This window comes from Rhea americana, unplaced genomic scaffold (assembly GCF_003343005.1).
Source record: "Rhea americana isolate MKP2758 unplaced genomic scaffold, rheAme1 scaffold_180, whole genome shotgun sequence".
Lineage (NCBI taxonomy): Eukaryota > Metazoa > Chordata > Aves > Rheiformes > Rheidae > Rhea > Rhea americana.
Window position 1 is genome coordinate 432,260 of NW_028185928.1, and position 19,439 is coordinate 451,698.

At 38.4% G+C, this 19,439-nt stretch overlaps 1 protein-coding gene across 2 annotated transcripts in view; it reads right to left on the reverse strand.

Moving 5' to 3' along the window:
* Positions 1–428: 428 nt before the first annotated feature.
* The window catches only part of STX7 (syntaxin 7), a 31,175-nt gene continuing 12,164 nt past the window's right edge, over positions 429–19,439 (reverse strand). For both annotated transcript variants that reach the window (XM_085301855.1, XM_085301856.1), the window contains exons 3-10: positions 13,770–13,839; positions 10,660–10,750; positions 8,794–8,931; positions 8,270–8,322; positions 7,443–7,533; positions 5,975–6,047; positions 4,519–4,601; positions 429–1,851 (exon numbers count right to left, since the gene is read on the reverse strand). In XM_085301855.1, coding sequence (XP_085157981.1) covers positions 1,759–1,851; positions 4,519–4,601; positions 5,975–6,047; positions 7,443–7,533; positions 8,270–8,322; positions 8,794–8,931; positions 10,660–10,750; positions 13,770–13,839 — 692 coding nt within the window. In that variant the 3' untranslated portion in view covers positions 429–1,758. The remainder of the gene's footprint in view (positions 1,852–4,518; positions 4,602–5,974; positions 6,048–7,442; positions 7,534–8,269; positions 8,323–8,793; positions 8,932–10,659; positions 10,751–13,769; positions 13,840–19,439) is intronic.

The window sequence follows — 19,439 nt, forward strand, 5'->3', positions numbered from 1 at the left end:
GTATTCTTCATGTTATACAGACCACGATTAAGTGGTTTTAATGAAAGATTCTTCCTCTATTGCTTTTGGAATCCAAATACGGCAACATAAGCCTCCTTCTTGCACTGTGGATTCTATCCCACTAAAGATCCATGCAATAACAAGGRATAAGTACAAACAGCCGACCTCAACACCCATCTGTCAGCAGCTGTAAAGAACAATGCAATCTTTCCTTCCAAGGCTGGGCTCTAAAAGGTGGGAACACAAGATCCAGGAGAGTTTTCATTAACAATGTGGGCACAGGAACAGAGATCTTCCTGAGCTGATTAGACTGCAGACCTGGTGGTCTCTGGAGCCATTCAGGAATGTTTCAATCATTTACATAAAAGTATAGGAGATAGTTGTGCTTGTAAAGACAGAATCTGAAAAAAAGAGCCATTAGAAAAATGTATGCTTTAAAAGACCTTTATTTTGGTTGCACAGTTACAGTTCAAAAGTTCATTTATGTTTACAGTTAAATTGTTCCCAAATAAAATTTTATAGCTCCACCATATAGACAGTGCATTCTCTACCAATCTAGTGTACAAGAACTTTATAAAATACAGATTAAGTGCCTTTTTCACCTGTACACTTTTCAGCTTAGTGCACCAACATCAAATAAAAAGGCAGATAGATTAATTGGCAAAAAAGTGTTCAGTTATATTTCTAATATATTAGTAAAAAATGGCACAAAATGGAAAAAGGTCATTTTAAAGGCTAAAGCATTATTAAACTTCAGTTCAACTGATTAAGAATTTATTATCATATATCACTGTTGAACTTGGAATTTAACTTGTAATCTTCTTTTCCCCAGATGTATAAAACACCTCACATACAACTTCAGGTCTGTTCACAAAAACCGAATCACAGCAGTTTCGGAACAGTGACATTCAAGTGTAGTTAGGAAGTTGGGAATTTCTATTCTTCCCAAAGATCTAACCTAATAATTCACAGACTGGAACTTATTTTCATCTAGCCAAGCTCATTGATGCACACATCAGATGTGAAGGTATCAGGTGCGCACACATTAAACACACTATTTCTTAATACAAGAACTGAAACAAGAAATCCACGCTCACAAGTTACACCATCCACCCTACCTACCTTTGCAAGAGGCTTCCAGGCATAATGGCACTTAATGCCACATAAAGAAGCATCTGAAAGATTTTAGGCAAACTGAAGGCTTAATTTGAGATCTTCAGTTTTTAAAGAGAGAAATCACACCAACTTCAGCAACCTACATTTTATTTTTGAATCACCCATAACAAATGGGCAGATGGGTGGGCTAGAAGGGAAGGGAAAGAGATAGAAAGGCATTACTAGCTTAAAAATAAAGTCCAAGATATTAATTTGTTGCCTCAAGCAACAATTTGGGAGTTTGTTTTGGCAGCAATATTTAGCAATATCCCAAAGATAACTACCCCTCCTTCAAAAGAAGTTACCAGGATTTTTGATTAGCCCCCTAAACCCTAAGAGGTTTTTATGTTTAAGTTAACAGAACATTTACGAAGTTGACTTATTTTACTGGTAAGAAGCACTCACATCCAAGAGGCAGGCAGTTATACCAACTGGTGCACTGAGAATGTTACTTCTTAGGTCAAAACAAAGTCTCATTAAAAAAAAGTTAAGTGTGATCAAGTACAGAACCATTATTTTACTCAGCTTCACAATGAGAAAACCATGACTGTAGGAATTGCCTTTCATAATTTAAATAACAATTATAATGCTTTTTCCAGAGACTTATTTTGTAGATACCCATATGATGATTCCAAGGATCAATGCTCCAATAGCAAGTATAAGAATGAGGATGCACATTTTCTTCCTGGACCTTTGCTGCCAATAGAGAGAAAAAAAAAAAAGTTGATTGAAAATAGTACTGTAAGATCAGAAGACTAGTCAAATACTTTTACRGTCCTATTGGTTGTGTAATCCAAATAAAACTTGTCTTTACAAACAACAATAAATCATATACAGTTGTTGGAGAGAAGAGTAATTCATTCATGAATTGGATTTAGCGCTACATTATTCAATGAAACAACTTCAGTAGTACTTTCAAGTATACATAATAAACTAAGGAAAGAGTGCAGGAGCTTGGACAATGAATGAAAATAATTAGAATATTGGGGGAAAGAAAATGTGTGAGAGCACGTAGCCATGTACAGAGGAAAATGGACATGCAGTCTGCATTGCAGAGGAAGTAGGAATGGACTGGAAAAATTATTTCAAGACTATTAATATATAGACAGCACAGGACAAAGAACTGCCATTCTAGACTTCTGAAAGACTGACTTTGCATTCATTAATAGTGTTATTTAAAAGTTGTTTTTGTGCAGATTGTTAGGGTTCAACTTAAAGAAAAATCTTAAAGAAAAAAAAAGGACCTGAATAGATACTCAGTTATATTGATGTCACTACAATATTGTGCAAGTCATGAGAATATCCAGAATTTCTAGATTGTCCACACAGGTCTATCCCTTGAGATACCAGAGCAACCAAGATGAGGAGCTGCCATTTCTTATCTGAAGCAGCAGGAAAGGGAGTAATATGCTTTACTAGTAGGTTTTACAGGCTCTTGCTGATATCAAAAGAATGCTAACACTCAAATCTCGGGATTCTAGGCCACAGTTCTAGAAACAAAGCCAGGCTTTGCTCTGTTTYGCAGATGTTCTTCTGGCTGTTTCTTCTCCAGTACAAATGGTCTGTTTGTTTTTCCTGCAGAACTACATCTGTCTCTATTCTTCACTGGAACAGACTGTTCTCCACCCTGCTACCACCCAAGCTACTAAGCTTCTTGTTTTAGCACTTTTGTTCTAGTTTTGCTAAGTCTCCATGTCAATTTTCTCTTACTACTGTCGACCTAAACCTGTTTCATCATTTTACTTGCTAGAACTCAACCCTTTTGACAGAGCCTCTTCCATCTCTTATCTGTTGCCAGATTCTCTCCTTTCAGCTCTTACACTCCCAGTCTCTCCCTTTCTCATCCTGCAGACCACCTCCTACCAACCCTGCACTGAAGTCAAATATTATCCCTGTAAAACTACCCAGGCAAGGTGCTGGACTAAGATGTGGAGCCGTTATTTCCTCCTACACTTGACTGTCATTCCTATGAGCACTAAAGCAACAGCAATAAAGTGGAAAGGAAAGAGAGGAGAAAAGCATGGCTTTGCACCTAGAGCTCTGTGAACACACTCCAYGTGGCAAACTGGTGGCATAGACCCCATTCAAGCACACTGCAGCTGTGAGGGTACCAAGCATGTGCAGCCTTGTCCCCACTAATATGCCCAGGTCTCTCCCTGTTCCTCAAGGGGTTCAGGGCATAAATAGATATTAGTTGCTGAAATTAAAATAAGTCTCATGAAAATGCAGATGATTTTTCAGAGGCTTGGAACAAGGCTGAGTTTTCAGGCAAGTGAAAACTCAAATTCAAAGCCAATGGCACAATCCTGTCAAACAGAGGCCATCTCTGCTGAGTATCTAGTGTCTGTTGTACGTCTCGTGGTACAGAAGCTTGTCAAAAGCATGGAAAACATTTATTTGAGGTCAGAAAATATTCATCCTTTCCTCCTCAAGATGAAAGGCTTTTTGTGTTACTTTKTTTTAAATTTTACGCCCCAAAATAATATCTTGGGGTAATTAATCTTCCATATAATCCAATATGAAAAAATTTGGCTATTATTTATGCTTTTATGAAACTTGTCAGTATCAAAATAAGAGCTATCATTCCTGCTTTGTAGTATGTTGTGCCAGTTGATACCATCTGGAAAACAATTCAAGGATGCCACCACCCTTTCTCCTTTCCGACTTCTTCTGAGATGAGCAGGCAATCCTTCAAACATTCTGTCATCGATTTACCGGCCTGGCTATTACTAGAATACATAAGAAGATTTAAAAATCTAAAACTAACTTTGACTAAAGAAGGAGGATTTATTACTAATAAGATTATTTCTAACCAGTGCYAAAAATTTTACAAAGAAGAGGTATTAAAAGGTCTTTTAAAGTCTTTTGAAAAAAGTTTGAGAGCTTAAAATACGTTTTTAGGATCAGTGTAGTAACCAACAGAAGCAGAACTTACATAACTTTAAGAAGATTTTGTTTATATATGCAGCAAAAATTGATGCTACTTGGCAATACCTTCAGAAGACTTCCTTGCCTGCATTCTCTACTCCTCCAATAACCTTTAAAGGCTCTTCCTTCACACACAGTCAACTCTCCCTCTTGGACTGTAAAGAAGGTTTTGTTTTGTTTTTTAAACTAAGGGCAATTCCTAGTGCTCTGAAACAACCTAGTTAATCTTATAGGAGATCCAGASCTTACAGAAGTCATTGACTTTTGTTTCATAGTGATCTAGAAATACTGTCCTCATCTAGACATARACCTTTAAGTAAGTCTCCAAAGCCTTGAGGATGATGCTAAGCAAAATTAGAATTGCAAAAATAAGTTGGAGTCAGGACTACTGAAAGAAGACAGTTACACATAACTGGCAGTTGGCATTGACATTACCTGGTAGTTCGCTGCTCTTGCCAGCTGCTGGTTTGCCTGTTGGACATGTACATCTGCATTTTCCACATTGGCTTCTATGCTGTCTTTATTTTAAAAAGAAAGATTTCAAATTTTGATTAGGTATAACCCAATCAAAGGGTTGAAATGCTGAAATATACTTGAGACCATCTGTAATAACTGTCCCCAACAAATGTCGATATCTTTATCAACACTCCAARTTTTATACTGTGCATTGCGGCAGTCTAATCTTTCTTATAATAAACATCTTGCACAGCCTTAAACTAATTTCTGAACCAACCAATGATTAAGTGTCTGACTTCGTCCAGTCAGGAGCTCCCCTGTTCTAGAAGCAGGACTGATCCTCAGAAACAGCCTGRGGTGGAAACTCTGTCTCAGTACTTTCTTGTCTTCTGACTTGCTGCTGACTACCTCTGCTTAGAGAAAATGCCTAAGGCCAAGAACTTGGGGAAAAACAGACAAATGAAACACTCCAGGAGCCATGAATATAGTTTGGTATTCAATCCTACTGGTACAGATGTTTTTTTTCCTGGAAAAATCTTACGGGATCTTGAACATATTATGGTGGAAGATGATAAAAAATAAAATAAAATAAAATAAAATAAAATAAAATAAAATAAAATAAAATGTAGCTCTGCAAATGTATGCTGGTTAACAGTATGGCTTAGCAGTAGACTCAGAAAACATATTTTGTGATCATATTTAATGAAAAGAATAAGCTTGTCTATTTGGAGAGTAGAAAAGGAATCTTAGCTTGCTCTGCATACTTATAATATTAGTCAGAACAGTCAAATTCCCTAAATGAATTTTTTTTTTGTTTTCTTTATTTTTTGGGTTCAGGAAAATGATATTTCTCAGTTTAGCTTTCTTCTTTTTAATGTTTTCTATCATATGTAGGTATGGTGGGAACAAAACAAAATCATCACCCCCGGCCCCAGTCCCATCAAATTTTTTTAGAAATTCTTTATAAACAAAAGAGGAGCTTTAGATTGTATCATTCCKTTGCTCTACCCCTTCACTCAATATGCTTTTTATTTAAGATCAATGAAAATACTATTTAATATGTACTCAAAAATACTTTTAAGTATATTTATATTATTAAAAATGGCATATAATTTTAAGCTACATTTTTAGCTCACTCTTCCTATTGTCACTTACTCTATCCCCAGCCACCACAGCCAGTCTGCCCATTAATAGGTTGCATCTGATTTGCTGGAAAATTTTCTATGATGAGAATGTCAATGCAAAAGCAAAAGGTCCACATTATTACTTTYCACAGAGATAGGATTTTTTTTTATTTGGAAACAACTTAGAATAAATAAATACCAAGTAAAACACACCTCATGGGATGAAAGGAAAGAGACATTTTTCCCTCCCTGCATTACAGCATTTTTATGTGCTTTAACAACTCTTCAGAGAATATCTGAATTGGACTTACCTATCACATCACCTTGTTCATGAATCATCATTCCTAAATCTTTGAAAATTTCATTTATGTCCATAATATCTGCCTGCAAGGAAAAAATCATCACATTAATTGGCATAACCTTTTAAATCATCGCTGTATATTTAGATACAAAATACTGCTTCTCCTCCAGAATACACCCATGATTCTATATCATAAGGGGGAAAAAAAGCTCTTCATAATATTTATTTGGAAGATTTTTGAACTAAAAGCTAAGTTTATTATAATCAAACAGACTGAAGATGAATATGTGCACAAAAAGACTTCACATCATATCACAAAAGGGGATTTCTCATATTGCTGATCGTTTGTCTACATATAAACCTGTAGACTTAGTTTAATGAATAGATTTTTAAATTTAACTTGTGCAACACTATTTGAAATACTCTTATTTCAGCTTAAGTGCAGGCTCGTGCCAAATTAGCTTAAAAGCTATCAGTCGATGATTAGTGAATAAAAACGTATGTAGAAAGTGTTTTGCATTAGTTTTAACAGATCTCTTAAACACACACACTTTACAATAAGCATAGTTTACAGAACTGATCACAGTAATATGGAGCCAGGCTATTGCACCTGTATTATATTACAGCATTACCATCTGGTTACGATGAAATGATAGGTGTCACATCACCACTGTGCATATGACCTGTTTCTTAACCAAGGATTGATATGTTTAGTTTACTGTATTGCAGTATATGGGTAGCAGGGAGAGGTTATCACAGAACTCATATACAGAGCGGAACAGATCCTGCATCAGCAGGATTTCCTGCTGATCTTTTCCCGAATCTTTCTTGTTGATGGTAGAAATGTGAATTCTAGATTGGCTGAAAAAAATCATTTAATTTTCCACAGAAGTTTCTTGATGACAGTATTTCATCACACTGAAGATAATCATTTGCGTACTTTAAATCTTGATGTTAAACAATTTTTGACAAGACTTAATTACAAAAGTTTAAATGAAACAAGGCATCTCCATTTCCAGATGAAGTGTTATAAAAAACCTGCTTACAAAACAAACATGTCAAACTATATATTTGGGAACATCTGGGAGGGAGGATATGACTTTGTTTCATTTATAATTATCCTTAAAAAAAGTTATATAGCATAAGTGTCTGTTTGAAAAACCAAGAGATGTATTTTTACTTGTAATCACGTGAGCACTTTTGAATTCCTTAACCAAATCAGTGGAATTAAATGCWGTAGCAAAACATAGCTTTCATACAGGAGATTTCTAGTGCCATATTCTGTGTACCAGGTAATGCCAATATTTGTAGGCTAAACAGTAACAAAATAAATGAAAATCAGAACACTGCAAACACACTAACCCTTCAGGATTAATTTCTGCAACAATGCTCATGCCAGTAAGAATGATTCTTCCGTGGGAATAGTAGAAGCATATTTTTAGATCTGTTTTAAAGCCACATACAACACTCATGCATACCTCAAGCTGCCTAATGGAAGACTCTCTCTCCTCAATGAGACGGAGATCATCTTCTGTAATTTCCTCATCTTGCACTTGTGCTTGAGGTTGACTGTTGAATAAAATCCCATCATAATCAAGCAATCACAATGAGAAACAAGTCAGAATACGAACCATAAGTTGACAGTCAAATACATAAAGCAAACTTCCTGTATCAGTAAGTAAAATGCATGTTTTTACTCTTGCACGTCTCGCTAACAAAGGTCTGAACAACCATATTTTTGACAAAGCAAGCTGCTATCGTAGGCCTACTTCAGAGTAAAGTTACACACAGCATTGAGGTAGCTGCTTGGAAATCTCAGGCATCAAGGCACAGACAAAGTTTCTTCTGAATTATAAAYTCCATCTAAGGCAAAATTAAGTTGGTCGATGCCAAAGAAATCTGCGGCTGAGATGTAGCTTTCGGACAGTATGAAGTAACAGGAGAATCAAGCAAACATTAGATCTATTTATCAGGCCTTAACAGTTTTACTCTATCTTCAGTTAGACTGTGCTTATCTAAGTTTGGCCGTCACAAAGCCCAGATATGGATTTGGGGCAGTCTAAGGAGATGAGTCCCAGTGGTGTATGGAACGGAGGAGAACATGTGAACAGCTCCTCTTTCTTCCCACTGATGCCATCAAGAAGCCTCCTCCCCACACTTGCCCCATGGAAGGAAACTCAACTGAACAGCCTGTCTCTACTCCCTTCAGGAAAAGGTAATTGGTCAGAACAATCAGCAGCTGGTTTCCCCTCAGGCCATTTACTATTCTGAGTTAAGTTCAGACTTATTAACAGATGTAGCTTACCTGTCCCAAGAGACAAGTGTTCCTTCTTTGTAACTGTCTTCAGGAGCACCACCCTACATGATTGATGTTGGGGGGGGGGAGAAAAGGGGAGGGATTTTATGGCCCTGAAAGGAGCACTTTTAGCATTCCTACAATAATTCAATATTACAAAGTTTATATTAAGTCAACTTCAAACTGAAATGTGATTTAACATGCTCTCAGCCTGATTTTCTTTTATGCATGCATAAAGCTGAAGTACAAGCAAAGCCATTCAGCTTAGTAACTGCCTGCTAGAACTTACAAGTATAGCAACATGTTGCAGGCAGTTGCATTATATTTTAATTCAGCCTTCACCACAGAATGATTCAGCTATGCATAGAAGTGAGTAAAKAAAACTACTACAATTATAATCACATTGTACATGTTCTGCAGTACTTGGAGTCAGATACAAGCTCCCGTTAGTAGCATCAAGTAAGCAAGTTTGAGACCAAATACCACCAATGGCATTGTAAACAGAATACAATAGCACATTTTCTGATACTTACAGATACCCTTGAGCTGGCTCTTACTCTGGCTACAAAGTCTTTTTCTTTCTCAGCAGCTTGCCTTTGGAGTCTTTGGAAATTTGTTAGTGCTGTAGTGAACTCCCCCACAAGACGATCTTTCTGTATTTTTCTTTGACGCTATAGAATAAAAAGTTTTACCAAGTCAAATGAGCTCAGGCTTTTCAAGGATTTGCCATTTCCAAGCTGTGCAATGCTGTCTAAGGCATATACTCTTTTTTTTAATAGGAATAAGGGAAAGCTGTCTACAAAATCATTTGAAACTGCATGGACAAACCTTTCTTCCCTCCAGGATGAYGTAACTCCATCACAACTTAAGAGATTTAAAAAAAGAAATTTATGAATTTGGTTTCATTAAACAGCTAGAAATGAGTAACGGGCAGGAACAAGTCAAAATGTTCTATMAGTTGATACATGGGAAGCTTCTACTTTCCTTACTACCCGTTTCTTATAAAACTAATTCATCATTTAAGTACAAAATATTTTGATACTGTGAATTCTGACGTATGCAAAACAGACTGATGGAGGGGTGGAGAAACATACTGCACATGTATTTTTAAATACATATTGGAAACATACATTGCTGCTTATATAAGCTGCACTTAGAAGTGGGCTCACGCTCCCTCTTAAGTGCTTAAAAACTGTTACAGAAAGACCTGTTATAACCTATTAGCTTTAYGTTTTGAGGAGGTTGTGGGGAAGGTGAGAGGAATATTGGACACTCAGGAGAGTCTTAATTAGATTTCTCTACATGTATAAATTACAACAAATCTTCCTTCCACATATGTGAAAGCTTATATTTTGCAACTTGTCAATTTGTTATTTATGCTTTTCACTGAGAGGTATCCTTGATGAAGATGCTCATGATAAAGGAAGTAAAAATCAAACAGTAAAACATCTCAGCATCAACTTTTCAGCTCCAGGATCAAGCAAGAGCGAAATTATAAAACATATCTTGACAGCTGGGGTTATATGCTAAGACTAAGTTTAAATAACAATGGAAGTTTACTACCTGACAGGCTGAGCACACATGGAACATGGACTGCCATTGGAATTCAGTATATCAGGACAATTCATTTTCCTAAAGAGTCTTTGGTAATAAGCCACAGACCAGACAAGTTGTTTCRGTTGCAATGACTTGCATCCACACCTTCTGGTATCCTGTTACACTTCTCTTATTTAAGCTATAGATTGCAATAGGATGAGAAACCACAGAATGGCAGCCAGGAGTGTGCTAATGACAACAGCCAYTTTGCATGTTACTTCCTGTCCAGATTTCACAGCAGACCTGGGAAAGAAGCAGCTTAAAGACTGTACAAGTTATTTTGGTAACAACTTCTCWCTTTCCTCCAAGAAAGGAAAAGCCTGTGGACAAGACCTAGTGTATACACTGATCTGAGTTATGCAGAACAGACTTGCTGGACAAATTATTTGGACAGTGTGTGAGCAGGTGTGGCTACTAGCCAGGCAAGCAGATACAACACACAACTCCCCGCCACTGGAGGTAATCAGAGTGCCTGCTGAGTCAGACAGACTTGGCACCACTGCTACAGTTTACAAAGTGCCCAGATACCTGCAATCATAGGCACACAGTACTGCCTTAATTTCTACCATTTTAGTCAGCCTACTTCATCCCTSATACAAGAAAATAACTTTGCAAAAGTCTCTATGCAACAAAATRTACTTGTGCTGTAACAGTCTGTCATGTGAGTGTGTTGATTAACAAAATACAGCTTTGAAAGCCTGGCAAGGAGTAAAAAGATAACCACACAGAATTGAAGTCACTCAAGTACTCTACATGAGCCAACACTACAGTCAAACAAGCTGTGGTCTTTGGTGGTTTTATACCTGTTCAGATGTTGCAGGCAAAGATCCAAACTCTTTAATGTACTTGTCAGTTTCTTTGGCAAGCTGGTTTGTGTACTGCTGCTTCTGTTGCCTAAAACCAAATGCAAAGTTTCATTAGAGACTGGTGGGTTATCTTATTCAAATTTCACTGATGCATATAAAAGTAGCAGCACTAAATGCTTCACTGAAGAGCATGAATTCATCTTCATTCCATTTGTCACTGTAAAGGCATCATGACAACCAATCACTTTGGATGCCAGACAAGACAGACACCAAAGAATGTATGTTCCTAATAGAACAGCACAAGTAATCACTTGCCTCTCCCTGCCCCCTCACCCCCTCTCATGTTAAGAGATTTTTGTATTATTATCGTAATGTTCAACGGTAAGTTCCTAGTTATTCTGAATATCTAAACATACTTTTCCATTGCTTTTTTGGGGCTATCGATCTTAATTTGAGAAATGCCTGCTTATTTTTGATAAAACAGAGTTCAGCATAACCATAGAAAAGCCTACATTTTTCTGGGAGGAAGAATATTCTCTGGCCTGGATATAACTCCAGGATCACAGCCATGAAAGACAAATTTCTGATAATTACTGGAAAGCTTATACAAAGAGATCTATATTCTCCAATTATGCAGTAGCTGAAAACTTCATTGTTTATTAATAAAGTTAACACTGCTTTAAAAACATCCTTTCCTTTAGGAGCACTGCTATTCCTGGTTTTGTTTCTTTTTGCTTCTTCTGCTATCACACATTCCTTAAAAAGTGTTTATACTTTTTTTTTCCTGGAGCAGCTCAAACTCTTCCCCTGCTTTCTACCCTCCTCTCCAAAGTATATAAAAAGGTTTTATCTGGAAAATTATTAGCAGAGTCAATATCAGCATTGAAAACAATCAAATAACTCTTCCAGATACATCCTAGCATGAAAGGAAGGGCCAAATGTTCAGACAAATGAAAAAGTGACAGATGAAAACTCAAGGAAATTTACCAGGTATATTACTTTTCTAAAGGGACTGGAATGTGTTGCAATAGTTTCTTTTTTTTTTCTTTTTTTTTTTGTGTGTGTGTGTGTGTGTGTGTGAGAGAGAGAGAGAGAGTGAATTGAAGCCTAAATCCTGCCTAAATCCTGAAAGTGTGGGTTAGATGAGTGGACAGTGAGGTGGATTGAGCAGTGGCTGAAAGGCAGAGCTCAGAGGGTTGTCATCAGTGGCGTGGAGTCTAGTTGGGGGCCTGTGGCTAGTGGTGTCCCCCAGGGCTCAGGACTGGGTCCCATCCTGTTCAACTTCTTCATCAATGACCTGCACGAGGGGACAGAGTGCCTCCTCACCAAGTTTGCTGATGATACCAAGCTGGGAGGAGTGGCTGACACACCTGAGGGCTGTGCTGCCATACAGAGAGACCTGGACAGGCCGGAGAGCTGGGCGGAGAGGAACCTCAAGYCGGGGGCTGACCTGCTGGAGAGCAGCTCTGCAGAGAAGGACCTGGGAGTGCTGGTGTATGACAAATTGACCATGAGCCAGCAAGGTGCCTTTGTGGCCAAGAAAGCCAATGGTCTCCTGGGGTGCATTAGGAAGAATGTTGCCAGCAGGTCGACAGAGGTGATCCTGCCCCTCTACTCAGCCCTGGGGAGGCCTCATCTCAAGTACTGTGTCCAGTTCTGGGCTCCCCAGTCCAAGAGAGACATGGAGCTACTGGAGAGAGTCCAGCACAGGGCTACAGAGATGATCTGAGGGCTGGAGCAYCTGCCCTATGAGGAACGGCTGTGAGAGCTGGGCCTCTTCAGCCTGGGGAAGAGAAGACTGAGGCGGGATCTTATCAGTGTGTATAAGTACCTGACGGGAGGGTGTCAAGGGGGCAGGGACAAACTCTTTTCAGTTGCCCCGTGTGACAGGACAAGATGCAATGGGCAGAAATTGAAGCACAGGAAGTTCCGCCTGAACGTGAGGGGGAATTTCTTCCCTGTGAGAGTGACAGAGCACTGGACCAGGTTGCCCAGAGAGGYTGTGGAGTCTCCTYCCCTGGAGATCTTCAAGGCCCACCTGGATGCAACCCTSTCTATCATGCTGTAGGTGACCCTGCTGAGTGGGGAGGTCAGACTAGATGATCTCCAGAGGTCCCTTCCAACCTTACTGATTCTATGATTCTAGTCAGTCCACAAACTGTGTATGTCAATTTTCACCTATTTACAGCCACCACTAGGACATCTACTGTGCATTGTATCCGAATAACGTTATGGACTCTGAGCTTAGACTATTGGAAAGCAATTTGTTTGTTTACAGAATATGAATTGGATGCYTTTGGTCTAATACACACTTCCTCTTGCCTTTTGGTGGCTACACTGCAGCATCAGCCACATTAAAGACTGTCAGCTTTCTCACTCACAGGGTCAGCATGACACATATGGCTGATATGCACGTATAGTGTCAAGATTAAAGTGGTAAAGGAATTTGATTAAAAATAAATAAATTACACAGMTCCACTAGACTGTGCTGCAAAGTGGAGAGCAGCTGAGTGCCTCAGCCAGTGACACACTCATGAAAGCCCACTTTCTGCAGCCTGAGCTACAGCACTGCCATTGAGCCCTATTTTACTTCTGCTTTAGTAATTCTGGCACATGTTCAYGCTATAATGTTATCTTTTACTGCAACTTTCATAATTACAAAGACATTCCCCTTTCTCCCTCAGTATCACATCTTACCACCCCCCAAAACATTACCCTTGAGAAACTCTATATATACATATTTGAAGACCTAACTGGGTGGATATGTGGGGGGTTGTTTTGCTTTGTTTCTTGTCTTCATTCGTTTTTAACTGTGGAATTGCTTTCTGATCCTGTCACCTTCCCCTTGCTGACGTACAGCACATGTTCTGTAGAAGTACTGATACCACAGGCAAAATAGCTGGGCACATCAGCTGACTCTGCTCCACAAAGACTACCCAAGATTATTTTTCAAAAGGATATCTCAACATTCAATTTTCAAATATTTCTTTATGCTTGCTTTTCTCAACAAGATCAAGCACTTCACCTAGCAAAARAAACACCCTATCACCTACCAGGAGATTGTTTACAATGCAAAGAAATTAAAGGTTTTCATGTGAAGTACTCACAGCTGTTGCCTCAACTCAGGCGTGTCTTGTGCTGTTCCAAGCTGATGTAGTATTCTTTGTATTTCTGCAGCTGTTTGTAAAGAGGAAGAGAAAATTTAATGGGGTACAGACATTTTTCTCTTAGTTTTATGCACTTTTGCTAGACAATTCTAAAGCCAAACAAGTTGCCAGAAAATGATATGCATGACTTGTCTGACCAACTGCAAAGACTACACTAAAAAAAAAGTCCCCAAACAACCAATGAACAGTTTTTGCCAAATCAAAGAGAAAGACCAGGACTTCTTAAAAATGGTATGAACGTATTTAAGTTTCTAGGCAGAAATAGGTAATTTAAAGACAAAGTGGTAGTATAACTCTAATAAGTATAAAGCACTCYTTTTAATATATTTTTTTAAATAGGCAGTACAATCCTTTATCTGGTTTAATCATTCTTACATTCGCCATTTTGTAAAGGCATATGCAAGATAGCTATGATATCATACAGAAATATTTCAGAATCAGTGCACTAAAGAAGAAAGATCAACAAAATACTCAGGGGCTTAAACTACATGAAAGAACAGAAATCCTAGYATCTAAGTTTAAATTTAAAGTTTGAGACACTTGTTCTAAATACGTATATGTATTTTCAACTGCTGGACACAAAACATTGGTGATTTTTGAAGTRTATTTTATAAAATAAATTAGTTTTGAACTGCAAAAAGTGACACTTCACCTGAGCCTTAATTCAGCCTAGTGTATTTACTSTCACATGGGAAAGCAAGGACAACAACAGACAGACATTTTAGGACATGCAGTCCTAAATAACCGGAATTCCTTAGAATATTTTTATTTATAAATTTCTAATGTTTGTTTCATAAGACGTATTCAGCGAATTATATTTTACTGGATTTTCTAGACTGCTTTCTGTAACATTACGATGCTGTCTATTGCTACAGCCAGTTCCCTCCATCAGCCAGGATAATGAACATACTAATAAAAAGAAAATGGGGAAAGTTAGTGCTCAAGTGTTTCATGAAGTCAAAATCAAATATATCAAGCTGAAAGTCTTTGGAGAATTAAGTGGACCTAAGTTAGTAAAAAAATACACAAGGGAACACCAGTACAAGGTGAATTTCAAACATCTTGTGTTTTAACTAAGCTGAAAAACACWTAAAGACACAAGTGAAAATTCTTGAATGCTCTCTGCAGTTGCCACCTGCCGGCAAGCTTCGGGTTTCTGTAGCTCAAGGGCACCTAGTACCTGCTGGGCCCCAAGAGACAGGCACTGAGCTTCGGAAACCTGAATATTTGTTAACTGACACTTGAGCTCTGAAGCTYACACTAGTGATCACACTTACTGGTAAATAACTATTTTGGCTAACTATATCTTCTGTCCAGGGTAATGCATTGTTTTAAAGCAAAGAAAAAAAATAACAAAGTAACTTGCATATGTTGCCTTTTGAATTCAACAAAGTGTTGATTTATTAACTTCAATTTCTACAAAACTCAAAGCAAACCATTCTGAAGTTTTATTTGTTCAAAGACATCCTCCCAATTGATTTAAAGAGCCAAGGAGCTCAGTTATTCCTCTCCAAAGTCAAAATACCTCTGTATGTATTTTAAAGAAAAAAAAAGCTTCAAGCACTCTGTTAATACCTATTTCACAGACAGAAAAATTAACCAGTGTCTTACTGCCATCTAGAGATATTTAACTGCACATAAAAAAGTGAAATGGCAACATCTGGGTTTTAAATAAAAATTTTTTTCTGAAAAATTCCCTGAAATAGAGCTTATATTTAACATATTTTCATTCCATGTTAATTAAATATGTAGCCTAATTCTAAAACAGAATAAAAGTAGGTAATTGAAAGGAAATTAAAAGCCAGCACAGCATAACTGGTCAGCTATACAATTCTAAGAATCAGAGGGAAGTTCATCTCAGTACAAGTCTTGTGACTCAAGAACTCAACAGGAAGTAAAACACATTTAACCAAGAAGCCTGTAAGTAAGTATCAAAATAGGAAAGTGCTAAAAGGCTTAGAAACCTCAGGAAAAATAAAAATAAATATTAAAAAAAAAAAAAAAGAAGGACTGAATAGACTGCAATTTTTTCAGCTCCTTTTAATTTAGCATTTCTCACCTTAGCTTTTCATATAAAACTACAAAAAAAGAGCATTTCTCCTTTCATCTGTTAATTTCATGTGAAATACACTGCACTGAAAGGTCAACCATAACCTATTCAAGTAAATAAACAGAAAAAAATGCAGAGCAGTAAAACTTGATCTTGGGCTACAGGCTTTGGTAGCACTCCTGATGCTGCTGTTAGAGAAAAGCCAGAAGCCTGGTATTTTGTACAGGAAGCAAACAAATCAGTARGGCCAGTATAATACAGGAACTAAAGAAGCTGCACTTCCTGAATTGATTTATAGTAAATATAGCAAGTTAAAGAAGTCCGTCCTTTGCACTGTTTTACAGCACAGGGAGCCTCCAGACTCTTTCCATAATCCACTGCACCATTTGGGAAGCAAGGGGTTTTGGGTCTTGGAGCTGCAGAGTGCAGAAATGCTGGACAGCTTATCTGTTGATCACAGTATTTACAATTCTTCTGCTTCCCTAGTGTAAACAGACTTTTGCTGCTGTGCTGTGAGGGCAGGCTGGCACATGGAGACATCTGGCTACAGTCTAGGTGCCTTTCAGTTTATCATGAAGTCTCAAGGGTCCCAGGGAGCTGGTGGCACGAGCATAAATCCCCAAGTCATAGCTCAACATCATAAATACACTGGTAACAGTCAGAGAGCAAAGGTCAGTGCACAGTTTTGCCTGGTTCCTAAGTTACCTCACCCTTTATGGTTTTCCTTTCCCCACTTCCTGATTCTTCTCGCTTCCCATGTCTTGGGGCAGATACAAGGAGYTCTGGGATGCATAAGTAATACTACTTCCCAAAGGACTTTCTTGTTCTTCTGGACATTTCCAGCTCCACAACAGAGCTGATGGGAAACTTGTGAATGATTTTAATCCATTTCATTGCAAAGCCTGGCACTTTAACAGGACCTCAAGTTGCCTGGGTAAGTAGACCTCGCTGCTGGGCCTTGCCCAGAAACTGCKGAAGTACGCACACCGCATGAACACAGGTGTTCTCCACAAAAGTTGTCTGAAGCTGTCTTCAGTCTGCACTGAAGACCAAGGTAGCTGTTTGCATGTAAGACAGGTGAATGAGAAGCCCTGAGGAAGTAGACCCTGGAGCTGTCAGCATGCTGCCTCAGAAGGAAAGCCCCTCTGCTGAACTCTGGCAGTAAAAGATGCAGGGTRCAAGGTGCCATGCTGTCAAATTGCCTTCTCTCCAAGCAACTGCTGTATCACACACGAAAGAAAAGGATCTCGCTCTTTCGACCTGAAAGCGAGTCTTGTATTAGGAAGAAGCAATACCATATTAGTAACAAAATTTTTCATTTCTCTTCACAGTATTCCTGATCTAGATCTCATAATACATAATTATTAGCTGAGGAAAACTACACAACTACTCTCTTGGGCCAGTCACACACTCAGGGAACARGTCAGACATGGTTAATGATGAGCCAGAGAAACAATTAAGATGTAACCTGAATTCCTACTGAGAAAATTATTTAAGAGTCAGCTAATATTTACTTTTACTAGGCTAAACAGTGATTCTGTTTATCAGCAGTGGAAGCTCAGTGGAAGCTCTCCTTCTAGTTAAAGCGAACACAACAGCACCCAGAAAAAATACTATCACAGCCTCATATAAAAGGTCTCATTTTCTCTACAGAAGTTGCAAGGGCAGTGAGACTTAACAATGAAAATACTACATTTTTCAAAAAAAGTAGGAGTATTTGGGAAACATGTTCCTGCCAGATCTGTAACACATACTATTTATTCCATAGATAAAAACAAATTTCACGTATTGTATAACACACTATCCTTGTTTAACAGCTGCCTTTCAGCTGCTGGGGAAGAGGAAAGTTGTATCTCCTTTCTCCTTGTCTTCCCTTGTTTTTTGGCGGTCTCTGCAAAAGGTGTTTCATTACCACAACTAAACCTGCGTGGACATAACTGACTGTAGAGCTTCTTGAACACCAAAATACTTAAGACTGCATAAGAGGTTACACACTTAAAAAAAAAAAAAAAAAAAAAAAAAAGTAACCCAAAACATAAACAACTCCTCACCTCTAAGAATAGAGTAGCAAACAAAGCTCTCCCTAATGAAGTACTTGCTGGGCAGGATGTAACACCCTAGGAGTGGCTTAAGAAAAGAAAAATATCCAAACATTTGAGTCAGATCCTTGTTTCTGAAAAGCAAAGAACCAAGAGGAGGGAAACAAGGAGAGGACTTGAAGCCACTCACCTTCTCTGACAGGACTGAGGGATAACCAAGCACTATATTCACCCCTAGCATGAGACAAGGGAAACTGAGGCTGTTCTTAATTTGGGCCACTTGTCAATACGTCCAGCTACAAAACAGGCTTTCCTAAGTTACCTACAATCTTATAGGTAGCTTATCTTCCTGTCTCAATCTCCTTTCTGCTTCAAGTCTGAAAAAGAAAACTTTAAATCCTCAATTAGCCATGATCATCTTAAATTCACTGCAGCTTTATAGCTGGAAGTGAGGTGAAAAGGCCAGAAAGTACAAGCATGAAATGAAAGGGTTTTTCATGGGTGCTGCCTATTACTTTGCTGCAACCTAAAACCTCACTTCTTATTCACACGATTGCATTATAGCCGCACAGCAGCAATTTCCTTCACTGCTACAGTTCAAGCCAGAATGACCACATTGCCCAATTTCATGGAACTACTGTCTAGTGCTTCCACAGGAAATGCAGTGCCCACTGGGTGTGCACAGAAAAAAACACCAGCAGCAGGAGAAGCACCAAACAGTGGAGTGTCATACTGCAAAGAGGACAAAACCAGATGAGCAGGCAGGACAAGTAGAGAAAAGGCACTATGACAGTAGAGCAGCATTTGGGACCTGTCATAGGAAGTAGGAGCACCAGAGGCTGCTAGTAGAGGCAACATACAATTAGCTGCGATAGACCCACCTGAATATTAACTGTAATGGTGAGGGTTCCCCTGCCAGTGCCACTAACCAGTCTTTCAGTTAAAAAAAAAGCAGATAAGATTTTGGTCACCACACAAGGTCCTCCAAACTCAGTCCTAAACTGAGTCCTAAACTCAGTAGGACTGAAACTAACAATGGAAATATAAAGCTGTTGATATTCAGTCATTTTCCTGGCTCTTGAGCCTAAGTAGATTAAACAGCTAAGTCTTYTCTTGTACACACCAGAAGGGAACTGCCTTTTCCAGGCAAGACTCAGGCTCAGCTATGGCTTCCTATAGCAAATAAGTAGTATGCACAACACCTGCTCCCTTACCTTTCAGAAACATTTTGCCAAAGGCCTTACACATAGAGCCTCTGGTTGGGTAACTAAGAAGAAATCACATGCTTCTTTCCAGTCAAACGAGTAAGTCAACAAACAGCACATCCAGTTACAGATTAAGTTATGTGGAATCTAATAAACTTCGAGAGTCACTTCAAAACAGGTTATTGGAACAGACAAAATGATTTATAAAAATTGTACCAGTTCAAATTGTTTAGCTTTTGTTTGTAGGTGACAGACTTCCTCAATTTATTTGGATCCAATTCAGTGTGTTTTCATTCCATACTTTGATTGAAAGTAT